Below are 23,470 nucleotides of genomic sequence, written 5' to 3'. Positions count from 1 at the left end.
AAGAGAGAGTACACCAGATGATTTGCAAACAGATAACATGTTCAGAGGACCTATCAGCTTGCACCATTTACAGTTTCAACTTAGAACCATTTTTGAATGCTGTAGATTTTTTATTTGCATGAATTTTAACATGCCTATTTTAATCTATACCTTAATTTCTGTGACTTACATATCAAAATATACAAGTTGTATATTGATATGAAGAATGTCTTATTAACTGTAAAATATTTAGAAATAAGAAATATTTCAGGCAAATAGTGTGAAGAGACAGCTCAGAACACCTAGCACTAAGATGTCTTTTTCTACCAGTTTTTTTATCCAGTGTCACTGTACTTAAAGGTTAAATTCTTATTTTTATATCCCAGGTCATAATTTAGTGGTATTAGGCACAGTTGCATGTAACCGCATAATCTTTAAAGCACAGAGCAATAATTATTTTGATCTGTGACACTGAGCCAGAGGGGATTTTTTTGCCCTCGGTGTGTACAGGACTACCTGCTGTGGAATCGGCTTGGGGCAACGCTGGCTAATGGAGATCGCAGTGAGGAAGCAGTAGAGGCCTACACCAGAGCCCTGGAGCTGCAGCCTGGCTTCATTCGGTCACGTTACAACCTGGGCATCAGCTGCATTAACATGGGTGCTCACAGGTTTGTGAGCCAGCAAGTGACAGAGAGAGAAGGAGCTGGGCTATCCATCTAAGATTTTTATCTTACCACTAGGAGTTCTCCAAAGAGTTCCTAGCTCAGAGTTTTTGCTTAAAAGCTATTCACAAAACTGCTAAGTGCAAGTTTTACAAAGGAAATCTTAAGATAAGAGTAAGGCAGAGTTGACCTCGTTGCTATGGATGACGTCACATTTTATGAGCGTGCTCTTTTAAATCGCCAAAAGTGACTGGTAGACAGGGAAGCGCAATTCGTCAGCAAATTCCTCGTGGAATATATATAACAAATAAAATATTAGATTAGACAGACAGACAGACAGACAGACAGATAGATAGATAGATAGATAGATAGATAGATAGATAGATAGATAGATAGAAAGAAGTATAGATGAATAGATGGATAGATTTTTTCGGTTGATAAATATTTCTTCATCATGTGTTAATGAAACAAGCGTGCATCCCGTCTGCTGTATAAAGTACACACTGTAGCCCCACGATGGCCGTAAATGGCGTCTCTTTTCTCTGAAGAGAGCGCGCATCCACAGGAAAACATGCGCGGTGAATTGTCGGACGATGTGAGGTCAGGAGAGGGCATATGATAGATGATTCTGTGCTGACAGATGACAGAAATTTCCAGTTCATCTGCAGAATTAAGCGGAAGCCAACATGGACTGGTTGCGTCCCATGCCAGCATCCTCAAAAACTATAAATGAAAAATTACCCAGACTACATTAAAAATGGGTTCACTTGCGAGAAGATAAACATGATTTGTGCTGACCACAATTAGTTTTGTGTGGTGAATTACTGACTGATATATTTAAAGGTTTCATTTTTACAGATATTTTTCTTTATTTTTGTATGATAAACAGTATTGTGTTGGGTTGCCACTTTATGTCCAATTTAAAATCGGAGCCCTGAAGCAAAAACAGTGGAAAACTACTTATGTAAATACATCATACCAAACTTTCCTTTCAAATATGAATCCTATATGGTCCAGAGTTACTGTCTGAATAAATGCAACATAATAAAACATTCATTTCTTGTTTTATTCATTCAGTCATTCATGTGTGACCTGTGTCTTTTGCGTGAAAGAACTCCTGTCTTATTTTTTCTGCAGGGAGGCAGCCAGGAACTTCCTGACAGCTCTAGGTCTGCAGAGGAAGAGCAGGAGTTGGCAACTTTCACACCAGGTCATGTCTGGAAACATCTGGGTGGCCCTGCGGATAGCACTGTCCATGCTGGACCAGCCTGAGCTCTTCCAGGCTGCCAACATAGGGGACCTTGACTTACTCATGAGAGCTTTTAACCTGGATATGTGAGCAAGTAAACCATTTAACCTTGGCAAAATCCAAAGTCCTTTAAGAGAAGAACTTTCAAAATTTGGTACAGACAAAAACGTTTTGTCACCGCAGAGCACCTTTATGTTCTTGAGAACTGTGAGTGCTGGACGGTACAATTTTAATGGATTTGCACTGCAGTTTATGAGTTCCCAAAAGAGCACAATGCCGGGCGAAGATTGTACGAGTATGCCTTAGAGAAAATATCTGCTAGACCTGCAATGTAAACAGTGGAAGCCAGTGGAAAATTTGATTAGTCGAACACATTTTATATTAGGTGGCCTTAACTACTATGTACTAACATTAAATACATACAAGACTATGTATTTACTGTGTAACTACATGTTGTTCTGCAAAATGCCCACAATTGCTGCTACTGAGGTTGAGGTACGGAAAGGTTTAGGGTAGGGTTAGGATTTAGGGTTAGAGTTAGGTTTTGGGGTAAGGGTTGGGTTAGGGGTAAAGTTAACCGTGTAACTATAAATGTAATTAAATGCAAGTACTTTAAATGTAATTACAATGCAACAACAGAATACATAATAAGTACATTGTATCAAATGGTTATAAGTACATAGTAGTTAACGCCACCTAATATAAAGTAGGTCCGATTAGTCTCTGAAATGGTCAATTCCAAAATTGACCAGAGGAACCCATGTGCAAGAAAAGCATTGTTTCAATCCTCAGAGGACATCCTTAATCTATAATGACTTGATTAGAAATGTACTTTATAGACTTCATCTGTTGGTTCACTTGCACTCTTTATTTGAGATGGTGGGGCTATTTTAAAAGAGACTGAAGTATTTTTGGTGGCACTTAGTTAAACCCTGAACACTCCCCACCTGATCTTTGCTGCATCATCCCTTTATTTCCTGGAGCCTGCAGACCAGATTACAAAGCCTTACTTATCCTGCATGTAAAAAGGTTTTATTAGTATGTTATCAGATAAAAGCCATTCCTTGCCATACTTTGACCTCTTGAAATAACTGGGGGGAAAAAATCGGCTACATCAAGATCTTTTTGTGAAACTTACCATTTCTTAAATTGTTATATTAATTATTTTACTAGATACACACATGATGCAGAGAATTCAGATTTACTGCCCGTTTTGCCTGAATTTACTGCCTGGATTTCACTAGAAAAAGTGACACTATTTGAAAGTAAACTGCCCAAAATCTAAGATAAAACCCTTCCAGTTTTTGAGTTTTATATAGTGTTCAGCATCACGTTTTATGCCCTAATATTATCAATAGCAGCTTTTCCACCATCGGGCTGAATGGATCTCATTTCGAAACCATTCCATTTCAGACCCTGTTTTTTTTCCACTGTGGTGCTGGAAAATCAGGAACAGGGACTAAAAAAAACGGTTCAAGTAACAAAAACCAAATAATTGTTTTTCATAATGTAACCAAAAACAGGAACAAAATCCCTTTCAATTGTTTTGGAGTGAAAACGTTATTTTAAATGCTTGTAACCGGTTAATAACCAGTTAATTTTGTTCCAAGAATTTTTTTCATGAACCAAAGACCAAATGGTTTATCACAGTACATTTTTGGAATAACACCACTGCCTGTTCCCTGAAAAAAAATGAGGCATCTCTTTTTATACTGTTTTGCTCAGAACGAACCGAAATTAAAAATATTTCGATTTTAGTCCCTGGATCAGGAATGCACATAAGAAATACATTAGTTGGCGATTGCATGAGAGGTAAACATTGTAGCGAGGTAAAAGTTTCCAGAATAGTTAAAAAAGATTTTTTTTTTACTAAATGTTATATGAATAATATATTGATATATTATATGAGTTTTAATGATCTAGCTAGAGTAATGAAAAAGGCATGCAGAAAAATATTGTACTATACTAGTTAAACCATCATTATAAAATTATAAGATACACAAAGCATAAACTAATTTTTATTAACTTTTATTAACTTCACCCAAATATTAGCTAACTTTGCCAATTACCTTGGCATATTGACAATCGTGAGTCGCCATACTACAATCATTCCACCAGCACAGTTAAGCACGGTTAAGCATGGATAGCTAACCCTGCTGAGTAATCCGGGCCAAGAATGGTTTGCAATCATACCTTGCCGAACCGTGCTCAAGTGGAAATTCTATTGGAACCGTCCGGCCGGATGGTGGAAAAGCACTTAATGTTACTCACATAAGCTTATTGTGGTTGATGTCCAGCTTGCATGAGTTCTAATTTTGCTCATTGTTGCAAAAACGCAAGTGCTTAGTGTCGCATACGTGCTTCAATAATAGTACATAGAAGTGAATGATTTTAAATGCTATGCAAAACCTAGACAGATTTTTCTTTCCTCATTCAGCCAAAAACAGAAGAAAAGACAAAGAACTAAGACACCAGAAAGTTTTACTTGCTTTGTCAACTGGTTCACAAAATGTGATCTTCAAAGCATGCAAGATTAATTTAGGTATTGATGATGTATGTATCTGATTTAAAAAGTCAGTGATCCAGCTGATATTTAGTACCTTACATTTTGATTCTTCCTACACAAATTGCAAGAATTCATTTTAAAAACAACCTTAATGAAAAACCATGTAAAGCCATTCAAACATCCATTATCAAGTGTTATTTATTTATTTTATATATTTATTTCATTACTGTGCTATGTATTTATTTTAGTATTCTGTGTCCAAAATATTTGGAAAGTCCAGTATATGCTCATTGATACAGTTAAGAAAGGCTTGTGCTTTGTAGCTGAATGCTAGATTATAGATTATGTCATGCCAAAACTCCCCTTTTTTAGAACTTCATACAATCTCAGGTGTGATCACCTAGATGAATTCATGCTCCAGAAGTACTCCTGATGTGAGAAGACTGCATGCTGAAAATACTTTTCTGAATGCTGTAGATTTATTTATATGCATGAACTTGACATGCCTATTTTAATCTATACCCTTCATTTCTATTACTTGTATTTCTCTATAATCACAATATTTTGCATTTCAAAACATATATTGATCTAATTCTAAAGAATAGCATATAATCGTAACATATAGAAATAACAAGCAGTTTTTTTGCAATGCAGTGGGTAATCTGAACAAGACGTTCTTTATAGTCACTTATATTACTACTCTTGGAATAGCCAGATTTACAGCCGTTATGCATACATTATGCATCAATCAGAACTGTGTTTCTGATTTTGTACATGCAAACTGAATCTGAATGTTTGACAAAGGCTTCATTAACTCTGGCCCAATATTTAAACATAGCAAAAGAAGATCCAGCAAACATATACAAATGTTATCTTTTAAAATAAATTATTGTAATAGATTTCATATGCCTATTTGTTTTTATAAAATTTTTCTGGAACTCAAATTGTTCAGCTTTCAATTTGTCTCTATGCAGATGTCACCAAACATAACAATGGCACACATAAACAATTGTGGACTTTATTGAACAATTCAAACATCATGAGTCACAAGTATGTTCAAACAGATTTTAGAATGAGGATTCCCACATTAGCCACGATTGTGTGTTCCAAACAATATATGGATAGGAAAATCCATTAAAAAACAACTTATAATAAAGAAGTGGGCAAGTTTGTATAGTAACTACAGAATTGGCACACCTTTTTTTTTCTTTTCTTTTTTTCTGCAAAATGAGATTAACAATAAAAATGTACCACTTGACCTAAAGTTCCATGTAAAACAGGACCCACTAAAGATCAATAATATATTGCAAAATGAATTTTAGTGCACATACTGATAATATCAAGTCACGTTTGAGAAGGGTGGGGTAAAAGCATCCACTTTCACACCCAATATAGAGACAAGAGAGACAGAAAGGAGAGATATTGGAGATGGGTATGAATATTCATTCAATCAAGTGAGAGAGAAGAGGAGAAAGAGAGGGAACCCTTTAAGAAGCCTTGGATGGATAAGCAAATGAAAAAAAAAAACAAAAAAAAAACTGAAAGACAAATGGACATGAAAATTGTAAAGGGAAAAAAACCTTGCGAAGACACCTGAGCTCACAACTTAACATGTAGTGCACAATATAAAGAAACAGGATGCAGTCTAGATCAGTATGTGCAATATTTAGTTAAAATCAATTGAGATGAGCAGGCCCTGCCTCAGCCTGAGAGAGGTAATAAAACAATAAATATTAAACTTGAATTTAGTGATGCTTACCTTCAGACTGAGGCTCACATCGTAATATAACACTTTGAAGGGTACTTGCCAAGTATACATTAGTGTTTTGTTTGGTAATAACAAATCAGTAAGTCTGTGCAGATGATATAGGTGGAACCAAGTTTGTCAGATATGTCATAAAGCTTAAGAGTAATCTGGTAACAGTGAGCACCAGAAAGAATACATCCATATATCTGAGATAGTCCTTTGTATGACACTGCATATAATTCTGTTCTATTTATCCTTAGATATTGCTTAGGTACAAGATGAAAATAGTTTTACATTCTTTTAGACTGAGAACGAGATGAACCGAAACAACTGATCCCAGTCTTTTAACTGCTAGGGATCATCAAAGCACTTGAACATTGCCTGAAAATGTGATATTGTGATTTCCAGGTCACCAATCACGAATTGACTGAAAGCCATCACAGACCTAAAGGGCATGCCCACATGAACCAAAATGATAAAAAATATAATACTTTTCAAATGAAATATCCTCAAAGCTACAGCAACAAATGAAAGTGTTCTTAAATATAAAAAAAAATTTAAAAAAATAAATCATAAAATTGCAACGGCGGATTTAACTTTTAATTTTTCTAAGTTGAAGTTGCAAGTTACATCAGAAACGGAGTTCTTCTGCCTACAGGTATGTAAACCAGACAAACTTCTGTTGCTGGGGAGAACAAACCTGAAAGATCAATCCTTAATGCTAGAATTATCTATCTAGCATATATCGAACAGCAACACGTAAGACCTACCTACAGTTACAAGAATCACAGTCAAATATTTCAATACACAAGCCTGCAAAAAACTTCTGAAAAATTTCTCTCTGTGCCCGACTTATTTCTTTATGGCCATGACTCAAAAACATACCCATGTGAAATATCTGTGAGAAAATCACATTATGCCATGAATCCATAGCACCCATAAGCCAGTCCAAATGATCTCAAGACCAGTGGTAGATCTCTCAGAAATCTGTTTGAATAGATTGTTAAGTTGTTTTAGTGCTGAGTAAAACAACTAGGTAACCCAAAGTTTATGAAATAAACTGATTTACATATGGCTTTCTACTGAGATGGAAGTAATGACACTTTTAAATGCAGGCACGCGTTATATTTTCAAAAGAAGTATGTCTTCTTAAAAAATACTGGCACAGAAGCTCAAGGTATTAAAAGAGAAATGTAACAAATCATTTGAGAATATATAAGGAAAATAATCTGCATACCTAAAATTGCACACACCCCACTGTACCTTTAAAGCAAACACAAAACGAACAAACAAACACAACATAGACAGACAGAACACGATCGTTTCCCTGCTTGACCATTCCTGTGGTGTAAGGGACTGTGCAGGTCTTGGCAGGGGTTGAGAGGTCCTCCCTCCTCCTCACAGATGTAGATGCTTCCCTAATTTCCAGCAGTGTCAGTGGTGTCCCATACCTCTCTGGCCTAACGGTAGTGCATAATGTTGTGAAGGTCCAGATCTAGCAGCTTGACAGGCGCCGATAAAAGTACATATAACCTAAGTCTTTAGGAGGCCTCTCTGACAAACACACTTTGTGGTCATTGTAAATAAGCCATCTAGGGAAGTAAAAAAGAAATCCAAGTTTGAGTTTGAAGAAATATACAGTGGCTGGCTGCAAGAAGTATCTGGATCCTTTTGAACACTTAAAAATGTCAGAATCTTAATGCATTAGAAACAAAATATCAAATCAAGTAGAAATCGGGAAACAAATTATGCTAGAGCTTTTCTCTGGAGAAACGTACTCTACTGAGCCATTTTTAAAGTTAAGTTCAAGCAACTAGACTCAATGTGAAATTGAGTGGATGTACAAAGTTCACACAGGTGTCCTAGCAGAGTAACCACATGTGTAGTTTATCAAATTAATTTGTCTTCATTCTGGACAGTATATCTACTGTTTTCTAATTTGAAACCCAACAAACTTCTTTTTGAGAAATGACTGGCTTGAAAAGTGTGCTTACGCTATCTTACATTTAAATAAATGCTGCTTGGTTTGTTACATATGACTTATTACACGGCTCTCTGGAATACTAGATTCTGATTGGTCAATGGCACCATCCAGCGGTCAGATATTGCTCTTTAACAACCGCACACCAGGGATTTAGACGTATCAGACCGTTCATCTGTGTTCTGCGAGCTGTCTCTCCTGCTTCTCGGCTCACTGTGCGATCTCTACAAGTAAGCTAATAAAATAATTTCAGCTCAAATCAATGTTTCATGTGCATTTATTTATTTATTTGGCAAGTAGTATTGTAATAGGCTGAATAATGAGGAGTCAGACGATCGATTTTACGAAGAAAACACCACCCCGGATGTGTGGTTGTTACAGAGCCAATCAGAATCTAGTATTCCAGAGATCCGTGTAATAATGTGCGATAACAACCGGCTGACTGTACATTCTCCCTTACATATTTTGTTATATAATGTAATGAAATTGACACAAAGTGTTACTAAAATGTTCAAATACTTTTTGAGGCCACTGTACGTCCAATAACATTTGTTTTTCCAATCCTTCATGACAGTCTGTTGTTGACAAGTGTCTTTTGGTGTTCTCTGCAATAAATCTGTAATTGTTGATGTTTGTGTTCAAGCACATCCACAAAATGTGTCAAGAAATAACAGATATTATAATCAGCATACCTTCCCTCTTTTTTGATATGACAGACATAATGACCAGACATTGTGGATGCTCCCATATGACTGATTAAGGCAAACAGCTCGTAACCTTCAATTTGAGAAAGGGGAAAAAATAACATCTGGGGTGAAAAAACAAACCAACAATGTGTACAAACAGCATTATCCTCAATATGTGTTGACCCGTTTGTTCAGTTCAATATTTAGTGAGCACTTACGCCCGGGTCCGTCTCTGACGCGGGGACTAGACGGGTCCTGATCTGGAGACAGTGAGGAGTCGGTGTGGGCATTGGCGTTTGAGAAGCTGTTATCATTCGGCTCTGTGTCTGCCGTGTCTGACATTGCCTCAACCTCGTCCTCACACTCTGGGTGGGTGAATATCCAGTCAAGAGCTCTCTCCAAGTTGTTGTTCTGTAGTCAGACAAACAAGGAGTACAAATCTGATTACTACTGTAATATTGTATTGTATTGTTGCCATTGTATTCAGGCAAAAAGATAAAGTACTTAAAATTACCCACACAAGCAGTTAAGCTCTTACTACACAATCACATTTTGCAGTCTAAAAGTAAAAAAAAAAAACAAACACTGAAAATCAAAATTATGTCCTCGGGCAAAGAGCCATTAACAATTGCTCAGACCAGTAGAAAGTCCTTGATTTAAATAAGGTCATTCTGGTGTGGTCAAAAAGTCCATTTAGACATAGGCAATAATCTGAAATAGCTCTGTGATTCACTGCAAATGCCAACACTGAAAGCAAATATGGCCTGTCGCCCTCATCTTTTCCTGGCCAAATGTGAGACACGTAGGCTGATGATGTCCACTTGTTACTGTGCTATTATTGGCTGCTTAAGGGGTTATTTTTACACACGTACTCACCACCATGTTGTCTACAACACAAAGCTAAAGAGGAGTATTAGAGGAGAGGCTGAACCCACTATATATAAAGGAATGTATTTGCAATACAATTAATCAGGAAACACATTCATTAATTGATAGGGAGACCTGAAAGTTTAGACTACACGTTCTACCAGTCAACGGTTATGGTACACACTTATTCGTTACTATTACTATTTTCCACATTTGGAATAATAAAAAATAAAAAAATTGAAATAACACAAATGGAAGTATGGAAATTATGTAGTGACAATAAAATCTTTAACTAACCAAAATTACAGCATTTTATGATTAAGATTTTTCCAAGTAGCCATTGTTGCCTTTTAAACAATACTGAAGGAAATCTAGGCACTTGTTGGCTGCTTTTCCTTCAGTGGACCCTTTTCAAACTTCCGGGTTTTTGAAGGCGTAAGTAAACGATTGCAGGGTAAACTTTGACAATTTTTGCTTACCCATTTGCTTCAACATCAAAAGAAAAACACTTCTATTCCGTTTCCACAACTTTCTAAATGTAGAAGAAAATAGAGAGCGATGGATTACAGTCAGAAGAGAGAAGATGTCAAATTTACTGACACTTTCAGCAGCTGTATTAGAAACCTCATCGCCTCTGTGGTAAATCATTTTTAAAGCTAATTCCAGGGTAATATAATACAAAGTTTCATTTTATCAAATTTACACTAAATAATAAAAAAATGGTAAATATAAAAAAAGTTTGCTAGATTTACGCTACTAAATAAGGCGGAAACGCATCATCACAGTCCAGGGCCGACCCAGACTCTGTTGGTGTCCTAGGTGAGATTTCAGATTGGCGCCCCAACCCCCCGCCCCCTTTTTCACTTGAACTCCAATTTAATGCAAAGCTTTTTTTTTTACATTTTATATAATATGAACTAAAAATTATTTATAATGAATAACAAATAACAAATTTGACCAATAACAAACAACCTATTCCAAATTTCCTTCTGATTGTTTTAAAAATATATATAACATAATTAAATACAATTTGCTTGTTTGAATTTAATAACAAATGTAATTTAATTTTATACAAAAAAAATTAAGAAAATGTGGTTTCAAAACTGCACATGCCTGGACTTCTTTGTGGCAAAGTCATCAATGTCATTTATTTCATACATTTAATGAATAGTTCCATTAATACTCTTAATTATGGCCATTAAAAAAAAAAAGAAGATCTTTCCAGTCCTCCTGTGGTGCCCAGGTACTTCCTTAAAGATCAAATTTTAATGACAAATGCTCTTTTGACTGACATTTTTTCTTGTCACTTTTAATACAATTAGTAGGCTTTTTCTTATTTTATTTTTTATTTATTTTTTTGCCATTGACACACAAGTGCCAGCTTTACAGGTCATATAAAGAGGTTGCACTACAATTATCTGATGGACCCAGTTGTAACATTTCCATCATGTTCTATTTTTTATCAGTCACATTAGTCATTTCCCTAACCCGTAGTAGCCTATTTGATGTTGTCTTGATATAGCCAACATTTTCAGTTAAAAATGACAATGTGCGGCAAGTGCGAGTATGATAAAACAGGTGTTCTATTGAATAATTTGCAGAGCTGGAGAATGTACTTTTAAAAGTGTACTTGCGTTATTGATTTTTGTAGCTGCAGAGCAATCTGACGATCTTTTTTGCATGCACACACAAACTGTACAGTGAGCGCAAAGAGAGTAGGCAGGTGCGCGAGACAGATGTAAAAAAGTACTTCGAAAGAGTGCGCACTCTGTCGTGATATGGTCCTAACTGTAGAAAGCACATCTATATGAAGACAAAGACACATCCTGGACATTTTAAGCCAATTTTTAAATCCCGGACGGACGCTATTTTCAGGTCGGAATAGAGGACATGTCCGGGAAAAAATGACGCATGGTCACCCTATGTAACCATTTATCAGTAGAACTGAAAGGATGTTAGTGGAACATATCGCTCAACACAGTGGTAGAGGGGCACACAGTCGTCATGAGAGCCCTAGGCAACCGCCTATGTCGCCTATGCCACGGGCCGGCCCTGACACAGTCTGTGAAAAGGGTCCATATCTGGTCAAACTCATCCATTAAAGAGAGAGTTTACCCAAAATGAAAATGATGTCATCATTTACTCACTCTGAAGTTGTTCCAAACCTGTATGCTTTCATTCTTCTGTGAAACACAAAATGAGATGTTAGGCGGAATGTTAGCGACTAATATCCTCAGTCAGCATATGAACATTCTGCCTAAAATATCCTTTTGTTTTACGTAAAACAAATGAGGGTGAGTAAATGATCACAGAAGTTAAATTTTTGGGTTTGTCATTTAAAAAATTAATATATAACACTTTTGTGTTGTTAAGAAATTTGACACAATTTAAATTTGTCTACTAACTTCAGTCAAGTGTGTCCAAACATTTGATTGGTAGTGTACTTCATTTCAGTATGTCAAAACATCATAAAACCATAAATAGACATTCAATAAACATTATTTGCTTGCCAGGTGAATTTCAACTGAATAAAGACAGACCAGAGCCATTTGACAAACTCAGCATGACCTCTGAAGAACTTCAAAACCTATGCAAATCGCATTTCTTACAACTGTAAACATGTATGAACTTTCAAAACCACATTAAGAGAATGTGAAGGTCAACCAAATAGTTCAGCATAAGAAATGGCCTCTCCACTCTCACATGCTTGTCCAATGAGCACCCAGTGGCAGAACTTATCATGACATGCTGGAACTTGTTTTGAGTCTGAGTAACATGACAGCACAATAATAAAGCATCCCTTCTTACCAAATAATCAAATCTACTAACTTGCAGTAAGTAACAGATTAGACAGTTTGCTTTAAATTTATTAAACCTCAACAAATCTAAAGCAGATCTTTATCAAACTATTGCATTTCAGCCTTTTTATAAAGTGAAATGATTGGAAATTATTGCAAGTAGGGTACTCACTGTGGCTTTGAGAGCCTGAATAGTGTGATGTCTTGGGAAGCCCATGGATGTGAGGATGGAGATGCTCTCTTCTGGAGGTTGGTTGTCTAGTAGTGGACTAGTAGCAGGAAGGCTGGGGCTGGGCAGGTCTGGTTCCATATAAGTGGGTATTGCCAGAGGCTCAGCAAAATCTACAGTTAATTTCACAGAAGATATAAAAGTGTAGGTGACACACATACTGTATGTAGTGTTATTACATTTGAAACACCAGAGCACAGACAATGCAGTTAGCGGATTCAAAAGTACTTCAAGAAGACCTTCAGATAGTGTGCATTCAGGGGCAAGGATTTAATCACCAAATGTGAAGAGTGGATGAAAATATTACACACACTTCCTGCTTTATTGACCCAGTTTACACCTGGTATTAAGATGTGTTTCGGGTGATCCCGAATAAGAATACAGGTCTAAACGGGGTCTAAAAAGTTTTGTGATCGGATCCCAAAAACCACATATGAATGTGGACAAAAATTCATATGACCACATCGCATTTAAGGTGCAAATGCTAATCTGTCCTGTATGAATCCCGGACAGCAGTGAAGCACCACCCCTCACCTGTCAATCAACCGCTGCGCTAAAACAGTGTAAACTTTGCCGGTTACGAGTGGCTTTAAAAGGAAATAACTGTGTGATCTGAAAATTTTAAATAGCGGATATTTACACAAGCACGAGAGCTTCACGGATCTTCTTCAATGAGTTTGGCGTCAACATAGATGAGAAGCACGAACACCCTAAGCTCCTATAATACAGGTAATCCACTAAAATAACAGATAATTCAGCGCGAAATGTTGCGTTTGTGCTTATATTAAATTTCAGCTGCATCTGCACTTTAATATCATGCAGTAACACGCTGACATAGTGATTGATATATGTCATCATGAAACAGAGTCCCTCCCCTCCAAATCCGATCACAAGTGGTCACAGGAGATGCATTTAAGTGACCTGGGGCCGGTTGCACCAGCTATACGTAAGTTACAACTTAGCCTAGTTGTGGCGTAAATGGGCACTAAGGCACAATTTATGCACTTCTAAATATTTGAGCGTTGCACCATTAAACTTAGGTAGATCGTAACCGTACGTATAAACTAAATATTTACAGAAGCCTCCGACCAGGAGTAACGGTTAGAACAAAAAAGCAGACTGATATTTTATGACCTCAATGAGCTTATGTTTTGCGTGACAGTCTTCAATCCTTTCAACATACAGTATGATGTTTACATTTACGAGAAAGTAAATCTAACGGTGCAGATTTCAGGATGCGTCGCCCGGTGTCAAGTTTCAACACATTCAAAAAATATATAGGATATTAAAATGAATAAATGTCTATTTTTCCAGCCTGTTGTATTACTATTTATTTATCACCTCTTATTTATTTTAGATAGAGCTCCTATATAGTGTTATTTACACAGGGCAAATATACTATTTATCAAATCTACTTTTAATATGTATCGTTTAATATGTAGATAATCGCATGAACAAGCAGGTGTACAGGTGTTCCTAATAAAGTGCTCGGTGAGTGTATTTTTGCACGGCTTGAATGCTGTATTGACCACATGCTGTATTAAAACAGTTCTATTCTGTTCTAGATCTGTTTTATAAAATCATGCAATAAACAAAGAAGATCAGAATATTTTTACATATAAACAATACATGTCAAGATCCCATTGCTGCTTTCTGTGGACTAGCCTTCATATATTACCTCCACATCAATGCATGAGTAAAAAAACTGTGTATGAAGGTAGTGCACACTACATTAATAACCGCTGTCAGTGGCGACTATGTAGAAACAGGCCCAGCTGTAGCAGTGGAGCAGACGAACGCCACACGAGTCTAGGTGATGTGAAGCTAATGGGCTCTGGACCACTAGAGACTCTGGTTGTATGAGTGGCTGCATCTGTTTGTGATCTCAGGTGGCTGCTTAACTGGGGCAGGAAAGTGGAAGGACAGAATTCCCAGCTCACAGGTGACGCTGAGCTGTGAGGACTGTGTTTACTCGCTAGAAGCATTTTGATAAACAAAGGTGTCTAGCAAGAGACTTGAAATACAACCATGTGTAAACTTGATTAAACTTAGCTGGATTTCAAGGGAAAACGTATCCAAAACTAAAAAAAAATCATTTACTCACCCTCACATAATTCAAAACCCGTATGACTTTCAGGCAGAATGTTTGCCACAGTCAAATTTCACTTTCATTGCATGGAAAAAGATGGAATCCAACTGAATGTTAACTGAGGGCCATATTTTGCCTAACATTTCATATTGGTTTGGAACATTGTGAGGGTCAGTAAATGACGACACAACAGTATTTTCATTTTTGGACGAACTATCCCTTTAAGGCCAAAAAAATGTTCACATTTTAATAATATAAAGCAACCTAAATGAAATTATGTAACTCTTTACGTCACATTTTTAATTTTAGAACCCAGCTAAGAGGCATGATCCAAACATGAAATATTCCCCTCTTGCTGGAACCCAGATAATGAGCCCCACAAAGCAAGACAGACCACTGTGGCTTATTTATCTTCAAGGCAACATAGATTGAAGTTAATATCATGGCCGGGTCTAAGGGGGCTGGGGGGGAGGGCATTTCTCCCCTAGATTTGCCTAGAGCCCCAACAAAGATCGCATCCTAGTATTGGCCCTGATTAAAATCCAAGTTTCCTCTATGGAAAAAGCATGATTTTTAATTATAAAACACACAAAAAAATTATATTATTTAGAATATGCCTAAGTACACATTGTTTTGATGAAATCATGCTAGATTTTCAAAAAGAATGACAATTGGATAGCAAATGCAAATGACAGTCGTGTTCAATGAGTCAAATGTCTAAAATGTCTACAATGAAATGGTTTCTTTCAAGGCAGCATGCAACTAGGTGACACTGCTTTCTGCTCAATTATGGGGCTTTTCCACTGCACGGTACTGCTCAACTCAACTCGACTCTGCTCGCTTTTTGGCGGTTTTCCACTGTGGATAGTACCTGGTACCTGATACTTTTTTTAGTACCACCTCGATCGAGGTTCTAAGCAAGCCGAGCCGATACTAATTGTGACGTCAAAACCCTGCAGATCACTGATTGGTCAGAGAGAATCGTCACTACCAGCGACACTGGATTTACAACAGGGGACATCAACCCGCTAGTTTTAAAGTTAGCAACAGCGACAGCAATATCGTTTGTTCACGCGACTTTCGAATTGTAAAAAGAAATGGCTGTGCGCAAAACCACGCCGTGGTCAATAAACGAGGTGCAGACGTTCCTCTTGTTAGCGACGAACGAAATGACGCGAAACGAAAAAGTCTTTCAGGAAGTGTCTCAACTGTTGGACGCACACGACTACCACCTGACCTACCAACAGTGTAGGGAAAAGTTAAAAAAACTTAAAAGTGACTACAGAACCATCAAGTACCACAACAGCCGGAGTGGTTCAAACAGAAGAAAGTGGAAGTGGTTCGACCAAATGGACGCTATCTATGGCAATAGACCGGCGAGCAATGGGAGGGAGAGTGCCCTGGACTCGGCGTTGTTGGAGTCCATGATGGAGGATGGTACATTTTGTAACGTTAACTCTATATTCTGCTTGAAAGCTTCACTTTATTTAGTTGACCAGCTACTGGAAATCTTGCTTCTAAAACAACCAGGCCAATTTAACTGTTACGCTTGTGTAAAATCACCATGCAACAACTGCTTTATGCAGCACAATGAGCTAGAAGCTAACAGCTAGCGGTTGTGTTATTGTTTATGGTCAGTAATGTTTGTGTCACGTTTAAGATGATGCCACGGCAGTAGAGGCGGTGCAACTATGACAAACAGCCTATATCCCACCCACGTTGAGGCGGCACTAAACTGCAGTGGAAAAGCAAGCTCAGAAAAGTAAAGCGAGTCGAGTCGGGTCGAACTGTAACGTGCAGTGAAAAAGTGCCATTAGTCTTTTTCCTCACACATCAGCTCCAACAAAATGGCTACAGCCGTTTTGCCAGTGCAGCTAAAATGCAGCATGACCCTTTTCCCACTGATTACTTGACTAGAGACTGTAAAACTGTTTTGACAAATAACTAGTGCCAGTTTCAACATGGTATAAATGATTTAATCAGTGGTTTCATAACTAAAACTTAAGATCATGCAAGTCAATTAGCCTAATTAATATTATATCAATATTTAGTCTCATCGTTAAAATCCTAGGTGCAAGACAGATAACAAAGAGCAGTTTCATGCAGTCTCTGTTGTAAGAATTAAACTTATACATGAATGTATAATTATAAATGTATTTTAAAAAAAACATTGTATTATTTTAAATAATAATTGTTTTATGCAAAAACAGAGTGCATAATGCAAAGGATACGCCTTTGTTCAAAACATGTGTTGGTTCAGTCAAGATATGAGGTCTTACCTGGCTCTTCCATGTGTGCTATTATCCAGTTAAAGGCCATCTCTGCCCCCATATTCCCAGTGTAGTACACTGCCTTCCGACAGGCCTCCAGGGGAAAGCCCATCTCTGCCAGTTGCATCACAGATGATTCATCTATTTCTGGAGCTAAGGAACAGATAAAAGGAACAATGGCTCCAAATCAGCACTGAAGCAGGTCCATGACAAACAATAGAATAACATATTTTAATATTGGTCATCAAACAAGTGATCTTGCGAAACTGCATATACTGTACATATATATATTGTGTATATACTGTATATACTGTATATATATATATATATATATATATACACACACACACACACACAATCACTTGTATATATACAAACACTTACTCATTCTTTATTATAATTTTTATTTTTTTTCACATTTTAGAATAATAGTAAAGTCATCAAAACTATGGAATAACATAAATGGAACTATGGGAATTATGTTGTGACTAAACAAAATCCAAAATAAATAAAAACTGTGTTATATTTTAGCAACTTCAAAGTAGTCACCCTTTGCCTAGAATTTGCAGAAACATACTCTTGACATTTTCTCAACCAACTTCTTGAGGTATCACCCTGGGGTGCTTTTTAAACAGTATTGAAGGAGTTTCCATCTATGTTGGGCACTTATTGGCTGCTTTTCTTTATTATTTAGTCCAAGTCATCAATTTCAAAAATGTTTTTTTTTTTTTTTTTTATTAAATTTTAGTTTTATAATTAAATAAATTAATATGTTAGAACAATTATATTTTTTCTACAAAACTAATTTCAGACATTTAAGCATACGCCTTCAGATCAAAAGATTTTTAAGATCATGAGAAACATTTCAGTCAAGTGTTTCAAAACTTTTGACCGGTAGTGCATATATATATATATACACACAGTTGAAGTCAGAAGTTTACATACACCTTAGCCAAATACAATTCAACTTTTCCTGACATTTAATCATAGACAACATTCCCTGTCTTAGGTCAGATAGGATCACTAGTTTATTTTAAGAATGTGAAATGTTAGAATAATAGAATGATTTATTTCAGCTTTTATTTCTAACATCACATTCCCAGTGGGTCAGAAGTTTACATACACTTTGTTATTATTTGGTAGCATTGTCTTTAAATTGCTTAACTGGGGTCAAACGTTTTGAGTATTCCGTCCACAAGCTTCTCACAATAAGTTGCTGGAATTTTGGCCCATTCCTTCAGACAGAACTGGTGTAACTGAGTCAGGTTTGTAGGCCTCCTTGCTCGCACATGCTTTTTCAGTTCTGCCCACATATTTTCTATCGGATTGAGGTCAGGGCTTTGTGATGGCCACTCACCTTGACTTTGTTGTCCTTAAGCCATTTTGCCATAACTTTGGAGGTATGCTTGGGGTCAATTTGGAAGACCCATTTGTGACCGAGCTTTAACTTCTTGGCTGATGTCTTGAGATGTTGCTTCAATATATCCACAACATTTTCCTTCCTCATGATGCCATCTATTTGGTGAAGTGCACCAGTCCCTCCTGCAGCAAAGCACCCCACAACATGATGCTGCCACCCCCATGCTTCACGGTTGGGATGGTGTTCTTCGGCTTGCAAGCCACACCCTTTTTCCTCCAAAAATAATGATGGTCATTATGGCCAAACAGTTACATTTTTGTTTCATTAGACCACAGGACACTTCTCCAAAAAGTAAGATCTTTGTCCCCATGTGCACTTGCAAACTGTAGTCTGGCTTTTTTATGGCAGTTTTGGAGCAGTGGCTTCTTCCTTGCTAAGCTGCCTTTCAGGTTATGTCGATATAGGACTCGTTTTACTGTGGATATAGATACTTGTCTACCTGTTTCCTCCAGCATCTTCACAAGGTCCTTTGCTGTTGTTCTGGGATTGATTTGCACTTTTCGCACCAAACTACGTTCATTTATAGGAGACAGAATGCGTCTCCTTCCTGAGTGGTATGATGACTGCGTGGTCCCATGGTGTTTATACTTGAGTACTATTGTATGTACAGATAAACGTGGTTCCTTTAGGCATTTGGAAATTGCTACCATGGATGAACCAGACTTGTGGAGGTCCACAATTTATTTTTTTGAGGTCTTGGCTGATTTCTTTTGATTTCCCCATGATGTCAAGTAAAGAGGCATTGAGTTTGAAGGTAGGCCTTAAAATACATCCACAGGTACACCTCCAATTCAGTACATCTCATATCAGAAGCTAATTGGCTAATTGTGTAAAGGCTTGACATCATTTTCTGGAATTTTCCAAACTGCTTAAAAGGCACAGTTAACTTTGTGTATGTAAACTTCTGACCCACTGGAATTGTGATATAGTCAATTATACAATGTCTGTAAACAATTGTTTCAAAAAGTAGATGTCCTAAATGACTTGCCAAAACTATAGTTTGCTAATATTAAATCTATGGATTTTTAATGACTTCAACCTAAGTGTTTGTAGACTTCTCACTTCAACTGTATATACGTATATATGTGTGTATGTGTGTGTATGTGTGTGTGTTTGTGTATAATGAAAGTGGCACTTACATTCCAAAGAGTTGTTCATTGAATTGCCTGAATGAAAATTTAAGATTTTAGTTAGTCCACAGAAAAATCTAAATTCAGTCTAAAATGTGCAATTGCAAACAGGTTGTAACATACAGTATATCATATGAAATTAACATTTACATAATTTTGAAAAATGGCTCAAAATATAGACAGCAAACCAATAAGGTGACATGTGGCAACTGCATATTAAGACACTTCCAGGACACATGTATTCACTATGCATACATGTTATGATTCTTCTAACGAATTTCTCACCTCTGGTATCTTCAGGAATGACAATTGGAGGTGTAAGATCAGGCAGTTCCTTTTCTCCTGCCTGCAGCCCTGTGGCCCGGAGACGATTTAAGTCCAGGAAATCAGGTACATCTACAGAAATATCTGAAAAGGTAGAAATGAATGAAATGTTATAAAGCATGTGGACGTATTCTAAATACTTTGGATTACTTCTCCAGCAGTGGTAGATTTTTTTCACTTGTTTTGACTATAAAAACTCTGCCAGTACATTAAGACAAAATACATGTTAAAAATACATTCTCTGAAAAACCTAAATGTCTTATACAGTGTTGTTTCTAAAACAAGATAAATCAAATTGATCTTGTTTTAAGGATTTTTAGATATTTTTACAGGAAAACAATACAAAAATTATTATCAAGAATACGATTTTTGCCATAATATCAAACGTCTTACTAGAAAAAAAGAAATTATGATCCAAGGTGAATTTTCTTGATAAACAAAATATGATTGTGCCTGATAACATGTGCATGTAAAATGGCCAGAAATAGCATTTTAGTTTAGCGTAAAGCTGACAATTTACACAAGGTTTATTTCTATTTCTTCTGCTCCAAACTTACTTCAAACGTACTTCTCTGTCTGCTCGTATGAATGTAACACATCATAAGAAAGTGTTTCACCTCTGTTCAAATGCACTTTGGATCGCATCATTTATATGTATACATTTTTCCATCTGAAAGGACTAAATATGAAATTAAACAAATGACAATAAAATGCAAAGTAATCTCTTCAGTAATCAAAATACTTTTTGAATGTAACTTTATTCTAAATACCAATGATTTTAATTGTAACTGTAGTGGAATACAGTCACTTATATTATGTATTTTAAACAAGTAATCCCGTTACATGTATTTCGTTACTCCACAACCCTGGAAATCAAATAATATATGACCAAAAAAAAAAAAAAAATGTACTTATTTATTTATCAGAGCAATACACATTAATTCACATAACACTGTGATATAAATGTGCCAGATTTAGCCAAAATCGCCAATTTTTATCTGCTGTCCCTGGGTAGGTTTGTGTTAACACTAGGCCAATACAGATCAAACATGCTATACACAATAAAAACATATCATCATAAGAATCAAAACAGATCACCCGACACAAATTCACAGTATAAAAAAAGAGCAGATGCCATGATCTTTTGCAGTTCTACTGCAGTAAACATTAAACTCCTCAAACTGTCCCTGATCCCAATATTTCTCCTGTAATGGCCAGAAAAGCAGTGTTACAGTACCCTCTGCTGGACAAATCCACACTTCTGCGGAGCAAAATTGCGCCATGCAAACTGATAGTCTTTTGAGGCGAGCAGTCATGATGCATTGCTCAACATGCATGACATGTGATGGTCTGAATTGCACAAGAGAACTTGTGATGGGCAGATACAGTTGACAAACAAGAACATAAAATAAATCTGCTTTGGCAAGTACACAGTATCAAAAATCCTTTTAACAGGATGAAGGAAAAATTTACAAATGCAGCATTTTGTACATGCAGAATGGCTGCTGAAACAAAAACAGTATATTACATTCTTTAAGTCAGCAATGCATGAATTTAACTACAACAATGTAAAAATCAAATCAAGACCACTTCAAAATCAAGATCACTCACCTAACTTTTTGGGTACCCAGTCCAACCCAAATGTGAACTTCTTTATTTGTACTACCATGTACTCAGGGAAGGTTGCAAAACGAGATGTCCTGGGGAGAGAGAAAGATACAGTCATTCTGAGAAGTGTTTTTGCATCAAGACCCATACTGTACTTTGGACATCAAGTGGAGACACAAAACAGTATCAAAAGTTTTTATCGCACAAAAGTAAACAAAGATTTTATTAAAATCAAACTTAGAAATCTTATAATATTTGAATATTATTAATATTAGAATATAAATATATAAATATTCAATTTAAATAAAATGCATAGGCTCAACAATATCTTTAATTATTAACATGGCTGTTGAGGAAAAATTTTGTGGATGCATTAACGAGAGAAGAAGTGTGATTTACCAGCCTAACACATCAAAAACACTGGGCTAAATACTGTAATGGAATTAGATATACTATCAAGTGACAAGTGAATTTGCATTAAAATACTGGAGAGTTTGATTGGATACACAGCATTTGATGTCAACAACAAAATATATGGGAAGTTTTTTCATCTCCCTTTTAAAAGTTGATAAGCATGTATATTTTTCTATGGTAACTATGCATGACTATATAGTTATATTAAACTATAAATAATTTTATTAATTGCATTTAGCATTGTTTTTTCCCTGCTGTCTGCGAACCCTGTCAGAACAGAAATTTGACTCATTTCGATCACATTAAACAAGTTGAGAACCACTATTTTTTGTAACTGGTTGTAACTTGATTCTTTGTAATTAACTGTCTAAGGCTACATCCACACTAATCTGTTTTTATTTGAAAACGCATTAATTTCACAATATTTACACTTCTCATCCACACTAAAACCATTTTACTTTAAATGTAGTGTTTCGAAAACGCCCTCCATTACTGCATACTTTCGAAAACGATAACTTTAGTCAACTAAAAAACGTATTGTTTGTGAAAATCCTTCAGAGGTTTTAGAGCAGAACCTTGCTTACTTCACTCCGGCTGACTTGGCTTGTAGAGCAGAGCTCCAGAAGTCTGGAACATTCTCCGGCTCAGTGAAGGCTTGTAGACAGGCAGTGAAGGGGATTCGTGCTCTCACTGGTTCAGGAGGGGGTCGCATGTTCTCCTCAGCTTCCTTCCTCTTACCTTCATATGCTATAAGCTCCTCTGTACAAACAACAAAACCATAATCTATAAAACACTATTATATCAGCTTGTTAGATTCACTGAAAGGCCTTAAACTTGGGATTGAATCTTTCTGAGATCTCAACAATAAGTGACTGTTTTCCAAACGCTTGAACACATGAGTAAGATTAGAATATGCTGGATAAGGTCAAACTAAAAGACAGCTGTGACAAATAGTAAACAATAACACATGATCAATGTTCCAGGCTGCTTTGGAAGGTACTACCTCTATTGCTGGCGGCCTCCAGGGGTGCAGGCAGCCGCATAAGATAATCCACTCTCTGTGTGTACCGCACTTTCTGTGACTGACAGCACTGCACTCGTTCCTCCACTATGAAACGAAACACATCACTGGGGTTCTCTGAGCCGCCACTGTTCCTCTGGAAATGGCAAAATACAATGGCACCTGTATAAAATTCTGATCTGTCTGAACAGTTGCGTAGTAGATAATGCAGATGCTTTATATAATTACAAAGCTGCTGAGCTCACAGGGTGGCAGGTTAGAATCTGGCCTGTCATGTCCCAATCCCATTTTCTCTCTACTCTCTGTCTACTCTCTAATTAATGTTGTTTATTAAAGGAAAAAGCAAATTCTTTGATAAAAATCTGTTGCAGTCAGGTTCCAGAATCAACTTTTTGCTACACCTGCCAATTTTTTACTCTCATCTGACACTTGGTGTTAATTTTGGACCCTGGTTCCAGACTTTCAAAAAATATACAGCATTAAAAAGTCA

At 36.6% G+C, this 23,470-nt stretch overlaps 2 protein-coding genes across 5 annotated transcripts in view; one reads left to right on the top strand and one right to left on the bottom strand.

Annotated features, from left to right (window-relative positions):
* Window positions 1-5,313, top strand: part of LOC127448728 (PEX5-related protein-like) — a 137,855-nt gene extending 132,542 nt beyond the window's left edge. For all 3 annotated transcript variants that reach the window (XM_051711494.1, XM_051711492.1, XM_051711493.1), the window contains 2 exons: window positions 490-647; window positions 1,779-5,313. In XM_051711494.1, the coding sequence (XP_051567454.1) occupies window positions 490-647; window positions 1,779-1,980 (360 nt within the window). In that variant the 3' untranslated portion in view covers window positions 1,981-5,313. The remainder of the gene's footprint in view (window positions 1-489; window positions 648-1,778) is intronic.
* Window positions 5,314-5,398: 85 nt separating this feature from the next.
* Window positions 5,399-23,470, bottom strand: part of LOC127448727 (ubiquitin carboxyl-terminal hydrolase 13) — a 35,886-nt gene continuing 17,814 nt past the window's right edge. For both annotated transcript variants that reach the window (XM_051711489.1, XM_051711491.1), the window contains exons 12-21: window positions 22,963-23,116; window positions 22,544-22,718; window positions 21,549-21,637; window positions 19,899-20,021; window positions 19,623-19,649; window positions 17,073-17,216; window positions 12,648-12,817; window positions 9,029-9,221; window positions 8,817-8,901; window positions 5,399-7,735 (exon numbers count right to left, since the gene is read on the bottom strand). In XM_051711489.1, coding sequence (XP_051567449.1) covers window positions 7,639-7,735; window positions 8,817-8,901; window positions 9,029-9,221; window positions 12,648-12,817; window positions 17,073-17,216; window positions 19,623-19,649; window positions 19,899-20,021; window positions 21,549-21,637; window positions 22,544-22,718; window positions 22,963-23,116 — 1,257 coding nt within the window. In that variant the 3' untranslated portion in view covers window positions 5,399-7,638. The remainder of the gene's footprint in view (window positions 7,736-8,816; window positions 8,902-9,028; window positions 9,222-12,647; window positions 12,818-17,072; window positions 17,217-19,622; window positions 19,650-19,898; window positions 20,022-21,548; window positions 21,638-22,543; window positions 22,719-22,962; window positions 23,117-23,470) is intronic.

Source organism: Myxocyprinus asiaticus, chromosome 12, assembly GCF_019703515.2.
Source record: "Myxocyprinus asiaticus isolate MX2 ecotype Aquarium Trade chromosome 12, UBuf_Myxa_2, whole genome shotgun sequence".
In the NCBI taxonomy this organism is placed as follows: domain Eukaryota; kingdom Metazoa; phylum Chordata; class Actinopteri; order Cypriniformes; family Catostomidae; genus Myxocyprinus; species Myxocyprinus asiaticus.
This window is presented reverse-complemented; position numbering and strand designations above follow the sequence as displayed.